General features: G+C 57.6%; 1 protein-coding gene across 5 annotated transcripts in view; it reads right to left on the bottom strand.

Moving 5' to 3' along the window:
• Nucleotides 1-314: 314 nt before the first annotated feature.
• The window catches only part of MPP2 (membrane palmitoylated protein 2), a 28,224-nt gene continuing 21,856 nt past the window's right edge, over nt 315-6,682 (bottom strand). For all 5 annotated transcript variants that reach the window (XM_041727201.1, XM_041727198.1, XM_041727200.1 and 2 more), the window contains 7 exons: nt 6,317-6,448; nt 6,091-6,196; nt 5,939-6,007; nt 5,552-5,713; nt 4,694-4,896; nt 4,183-4,311; nt 315-2,873 (listed from right to left, as the gene is read on the bottom strand). In XM_041727201.1, coding sequence (XP_041583135.1) covers nt 2,697-2,873; nt 4,183-4,311; nt 4,694-4,896; nt 5,552-5,713; nt 5,939-6,007; nt 6,091-6,196; nt 6,317-6,448 — 978 coding nt within the window. In that variant the 3' untranslated portion in view covers nt 315-2,696. The remainder of the gene's footprint in view (nt 2,874-4,182; nt 4,312-4,693; nt 4,897-5,551; nt 5,714-5,938; nt 6,008-6,090; nt 6,197-6,316; nt 6,449-6,682) is intronic.

The raw sequence follows: 6,682 nt of genomic DNA, 5'->3' as shown, positions 1-6,682 counted from the left end.
ACACACACACACACACACACAAGGACCTGCTGAAGGCAAGTTCTGAACGAAGTGGCATGGACTAACCATGGAGTCCCTGAGTCCCCTGGCCCCCCACGAAAGCTCACAGACTCCTGGATACAAGCATTTAGAATGAGCATCTTCTGGGGACGGGGCATATGGACTGGTGGGATGGAAAATTTTGGAAGACGTCACTGGACACAAGACAAGTCACTCTGACATTCATTCCAGATCATCTGTGTTGGGCTCCCCACTCTCACCCTGTACCAAAGCCATCCTGCAGGCCCCAACCAAAGACAAATAGAGCCCAGAAGCCTTTGTTTTCACATTTAATCAAAGGAAAAGAAAGAAAACCAGTCAGAGCAAAAGCTGAGGGAGGGGAGAGGGGAAAGGCAACAGGGCTGGCACAGAGTGTGGACAATGCGGGGCAGAGTCCTCATTATCCCGAGGTTCCTCAAATGCAAGCAGCCAGGGAAGGAGGATAGGGTCAGAGAGGTAACGTGGTGGGCGCACACCTGTTCCGACCCAGCCCTGGGCCAGGGAGTGGGGCTTGTGTAGGGGAGGTAGGATGCAGTTCAGGGAGGGATGAAGACAGGAGAGGGGGGACCCAGCCCTGCCTCCAGGGCATCACTAGATGTGAAGGTGCCAGAACAGCATCAACACGGGAGATCTGCCCTACAGGGCCAGGAGCCAACTCCTCAGCAAGATGCCCAGCCCCCAGCTCCCTCCACCCCCATCAGAGCATGCTGTTTCCATCAGGGGACTTTGGAGGTTGACCAAGGGTTGGGGGGGCTGCATCTGAAGATGCCTTCTTTGCTTCTACTCCCAAGTGCCCCAGGTAAGGTGGGAACTGGCAAAGGATACCATTGCCTCTGACCAGCAGGAGAGCGGCAACCGGTTTTCCTCCCCCTCCTGGTCCCTTGGGCTGTGGGTAAGGGTGATGCAAGGAAGAACTGAACTGAGGGAAAAGAGGAGTAAAAAGGCGAATGCATAGTGGATGCAGAGCTATGCAAATGAGATGGGAGCAGGCTTGACCTTGACATCTCATTTGCATATCTTATGCAAATGCAAATGAGATCCCTAATATAATAAATATATTTCTAACTTTGTAATAAATATTCTGTTTCTTCTCCCTCCCCTTCCCTAGGAAATGGGCACACAGTGGTTCAGGGGCCAGCTCGGGCTGAACCTGCAGCGAAGTCGGATCAGACGCTCAGAGAACTAGGAAGCACAGAGGCAGGTGGTGGGGACGAGGGGGTGGTCCCTGCAAGGACAGGTTCACCCCAGACAGGATCACAGAGAGGGACAAGGGCCAGATGCCTGGGGAAGTCGAGGACGGCATTCTTAAAAGAGATTCTCCTATTTTACACAATTGTCCTCCCCAAGGACTCAAGGGTGTCATTTAGGATGGGGCGACAATAGGAAAGGGGGAGAAAGACATGGGGGGGTCAAGACTCTGGAATCTGGAATAAGGGTTTCATAAGAAATGGGGGCTGATGGGGAACCCCCATAAAGGGCCCCAAAGAGTGACCTCCAAAGCAAAACAACCCTTCACTTCTCTTCTCCCAAAACCAAGACTGACACGCACGCTAACAGTACAGACACAGACCAGGTGCCCCAGCCTGTGGAACATAAGCTGTGCAGGCAGGAACAGTGTGGATTGCGCCCCCTGGAGTTGAACAACAAGGAGCCGCCTAGAGCACAGATGTCCTCTGCCAGCCACATGCTCCATGGCCAGCTCACAAGCTCCCCTCTGCACACATCCTCAGCCCCCCAGGCAGACCTGATGTGAGCGGGCCACCTGGACCCCTCCAGAGAGACCAACATGGACAATGGTCACAAACAGGGAGCCCAGATGTGCCCCATCGTGGGCCATGGTCAGTAGTAGGAGGCTCCCTGTCACATGGCTCAGGCTTCAGCTCACCCCTACCTTCCCTGAGCCCACCAACCCCTGCTGACCTTGCCCTGCGGGGAGCAGAGCTGACCTGTCCGGGGCACATCAGAGAAGTCTGTGGAGAGACTTCGGCAGTGAAAAGCTGTGGATGAGGGAAGGACAGGGCAGGGTCCACGTGTAGGACCCCACCTCATTCCAAGGGAGCTGGGACGGCACTGCTCCCTGGCTGTGGTAGCTGGCTCGTGCTTTGGCTCCTCCAGCCTTCAGGATGGCACCAGGCTGGCACCATAGCCCAGGACTGCCTGGCTACTGGGACCATGTGGAAACAGCCCAAGGCCTGCTCCCAGGCCAGAGGGGTGAGAGGTGGGAGGAGCCCAGGAATGGAGAGGGTGTTGCTAGTCCAAGGAGAAAAAGTGACTGGAGAGAGGTGGCAGGGGGCAGTGTACCTACCGACCACATGGCCCCATAGCAGCTTTTCTCTTCTCTGGACTGAGCATTACAGAGGTGACCCTGACACACTACTGGGCACAGCCTGGCCCTCAGAGAGGGACATCTGGAGGCCAGTGGGCATCGGGAGTGGGCAGCACCTGGGCACAGAGGTACCCCATGAACACCCACCACCTTGGCAGTACACGCGTCTGTGCTGAAGCCAGATTAGGCCATGCTAGGAGCCGTCACCCAGGGAGAGCCAGACCACCAGGGATCAGGGCTAAGGATCAAGGCTGGGGGTCATGACTGGGGAAGGGGATGGATTCAGGGTTCTGGGGCACAACCCAGAGGGGTGAGGTCCACATGAACAGTCTCAGTACACCCAGCTGACGGGCACCCACTGGGGCTCCGTCCGCAGCTTCTCCATGGCAGCCTGAAGCTCACGAAAGGTCCTCTCCAGGTTGGTGTTGACCAGGCTGAGGTCGAAGTAGTGCCCGTAGCCCCTCTGGATGCGGCTGCTTTCCTCCACTGTCCTCCTCAGGTCAGCCTCCTGATGGCACAAGGGGACCTCCCAGCTATCAGTGTCCCCATCACCCCTGTCATCGGGGGAAATCTGCCACCTCCCCTCTCTATCGCCCTCCCCAGAGCCCAGCCAGATGGGGTACTGACTCCCTGGCCGGGGACACAGGAGCTCCTCCCCACACGGCCCAAGGCAGCTTTCCTGCAACCACGGACAGACAAATGGGTGAAAAGAGGAAGGAAGGATATAACCTTTGGTGCATGCCAAGCTCGGCACTAACTGCATTGCAACCCACATAATCTTCACTACAGCTCTGCAAGGTGGGGTTAATTATTCCCAATTTCTAACAGAGAAAGTTGAGGTACAGAGAGGTCACCTGGTCATCAGCAGCACAGAACCTGCCTGACTCCAAAGTCAGTACTCACTCCACTCTGACCAGGCGCCCTTACCTCTGCAGCCTGAGAAATGCTTCCCCAGAGTGCCACTACTAGGGCAATCCCAGGGGCCGGGGGGCCACCAACCGCCACCCCACACGTAGTCAAAGCTGGCCAGCTTGCCAGGCAGGGGTGGGAAGGGAACTTTGAATGCTGATTTAAATAAGCCAAGGCGGAAGCTCTAGGGCTAGTCCAGCCTTGTCCCAGTGGCCCCAGTTGGCTATGTTTGTGGCCAGCGGACTTCAGTAGGGAGCCCAGCCCAGACAGTCCTTCTCAGGGCACAAGCGGAGCCCTGACCTGGGGCCGGAGAACTGCAGTACCAGGTGTGGCCAGCAGATGGACCCCTGAGCTCAGAGTTCCGCAAACCCTACAACTCCAGGGGAAGGCTGTTCAAGGGGTACCTGGTGGGGAGGTAGGTGCCCTGGGGTCTTGTAACACCTGACTTGAAGCCTCTTCTCCAAGCTCTGCCTCCTCCCTGTTGCTAAGTCATCCTTTGGCCAGCCTTCCAGTCTCCAGCTTCCTCCTTCCCTTCAGACTTTCCCTCCAGCTGTAAACAACCTGAGCCCACCTGACCCATTCTGCCCATACATCTCCCACTGGCCCTCTGGATTCCCGTTGGCAAGCACTCTGTCCCCACAGAATGGACAAAGCTGTGGGCGTGGCAAAAGTTCCTGCACCCCAGGCTAGCCATATCCCTGACTCTGTGAGACTTTGGGCACTTCACTTCCTTGCTCAGACCTGTTTCCAAGCCTATCAAGTGGGAATCGCAAGTCCAACCTCACTAGTACCTAGGGTAGGCTCCTCTCCCCTTCCCCAACACCACCTTCTTCCCCTCATCAGCTCTAGCCTGTCCTCTCCCCACAGGCAGCCACAAGACTCCTCCCACTGCACGTCAGAGCCCTCACCGTGAGTTGCTTGGTGGACACCCCACTCTCCAGTGCAGCCCGATTCATGGCCCGTAGGGTCTCAAAGTCAGGGGCCTCGATGAACACCACATAAGGGACAAATTCAGCTGTTCTCAGCACTTTCACTGCCTGCAGGAAAAGAAGGGGATGCGGGAGTCTATCCCCACGGACATCCTAGAAGGTGGGAGGAAGGATAGCTGGGGGGACAGCTACCTGGGCATGGTGCAGAAAGGGTACCTGGGGTCCCAGGACCTGAGTCCCGAAGATGAACGGTAGAGGAACAGCTGGTAGGTGGCTGGGGACTGGAAAACTGGAGACACCTAGAGGAGTGGGGGGCCTGGGACGCTGAGAAAGAGGTTCTAGGTGGGTTGGGTCCCTAGCAGTAGTTGAGGGGTTCCATGGCGGCTGCTTGGGAGACCAGTGCCTGGAGATCTGTGGGGAGTGCTGGGGGAGCAGCAGAATGTCCAGAAGGGATGTGGGCAGGATGAGAACAAGTAGGCTGGAGTAGTACCTGGGGGTTGACATCCAGCACGCACACCTTGCCGGCAGCAACCACACCCCGGATGGAGTCAATACGCGTGCCATACAGGTTGCCCTCGTATTCCCCATGTTCCAAGTAGCGCCCAGCACGGATGTCAGCCTCCATCTCGCTGCGGGACACAAAGCTGTAGCCCTGGCCTTCCCGCTCTGAGTCTTTGGGCCTCCGCGATGTGTCTAGGGGGGAGGAGGGGCTGAATGAGCATAGGCAGGCTGCACCACCTCGGACACACGCGCATGGGTCCTATGGCCCCTCCACTCCCCAGCATGGCTGCCTTCCCACACACGTACCCTCCCCCTCCCCACTGGCACGCACACGGATCACGGATCCGAGATGTCCTTAGTGAGAGGACCTTCAGGGTTCATTGCTCCAACCCAGTGCTCTCATATGGGGGGCTGAGGCCCAGAGAGGGCAATGTGCACACCAAGGTCAAGCAGATCTGGGCTCAGCACTCAGGTTCCTGCTTCCCAACCAGGAGCTCTCACCACCCCCTGCTTCTGTCACCAACAAGCCCTGTCTTCCACAAGGCTACATGAGGCCCTGTTTCACATGGGTTCCCGACTGGGCTTTTAACAAGTGGAACATGAGAGACTGGAATGGCAAGGCTTGCCCAGCCCACCCAGGCCGCAGTTGCAAAGGACCGCTTCCCAAACCTTCTCCAGCCTGCAGTTCCCCCATCACCCGCAGAGGGTGCACCCCCACACCTCATCCAAAAGTACTGCTTGACTCAATGCCCAAGCAGAGGCCCCCCCCCTCCGTGGACCCAGCCCTGGCCCCCAGGGCAGCCCCTGCTCTTTGCTCCCCACCCAGCAGGGTCCAGCTCCCACTCACAGGGCACCGTGGTGCCGTATCGATCTGGATCCCACATGATGAGCTTGTTCTTCAGGCTGCGCCGGCCTACACCCTGAGCTCCGATCAGCACCAGGGTTTTCCGGCGGAAGGGGGGCATGCGGGCCACCTCCTCATAAATGAGCAGCTCATGGCGGTCAAACTCTGAACACAGGGAGACAGCGTCATCAGGCTACTTGGGTGGCATTGGTGGGGCCAGGGGCCAAGGATTAGAGGGCTGGGGCCATGGGCAGTGGAGAGAAGGAGGCAAGGCCTAGGGACCCGACTGGCAGCATCAGCACCATGACAGCATGTGCACCAGTCAAGGCAGGTGGAGGGAGTGGGCATGCCATGTTGGAACAGGACAGGGAAGGGACCTCCAAAACCCACCTGCATTCTTGGTAGTCAAATACATCATCCGCTTCTTTTTCTTTCCTGAAAGGCTGCCACATAGGGTCCCTGGCCACACAGAGATGGGCAAGTGAAGCCAGGCAGGCTTGTGTCAGATCCCAGATTAGGGGTTACATTGGGGACCCTCCTACCTGAGGTGGGTGTCAGTTCCAGGTCCCGTTTGACAAAGGCTTTCCGCTTCTCCTCCAGCAGCTGGCTGGGGATGAGCCCAGCGCTGCCCCCTTCTACATGGCATGCCTGAAATGGACATGGGACCAAGATCTGCCTGAGTGAGAAGATACTTTCCCCAGGCCCTCACCACCCACCCACCCCCAACCCCCGACAAACCACAGCTGGAGACAGACACAGAGGACTCACCTGCCACCAGTTAGCGTCATCCTGGTTTACAATCTGCAGTAAGTCCCCAGCACTGAAGCGCAGGCCCGCTTCCTTGCAGGGGATGAGGCTGTCTCTTGCAGGGTCATAGTCAAAGTGGCATTTCACAAACACCTGCATGGGGGATTAGAGAAGCGTCAAGGGAAGAAGGGAAGGCTGGAGGGCAGTACCCTTCTAAGACCAGCCTGCCTCCACCACTTCCCCCTCTTGAGGGAATGGGGAGTGTCACCCAGTCCACCATCTTCCTCCTACCCTGATGAAAGAGGCTTTGGCACTGCCCCTCTGGAGGAATGATGCCCCCAGACCCACCCGGCCACTTCTCTGGTACCAGCCTCCCTTTCCATCTAG

This window comes from Vulpes lagopus, chromosome 12 (assembly GCF_018345385.1).
Source record: "Vulpes lagopus strain Blue_001 chromosome 12, ASM1834538v1, whole genome shotgun sequence".
Taxonomy (NCBI): Eukaryota; Metazoa; Chordata; class Mammalia; order Carnivora; family Canidae; genus Vulpes; species Vulpes lagopus.
This window is presented reverse-complemented; position numbering and strand designations above follow the sequence as displayed.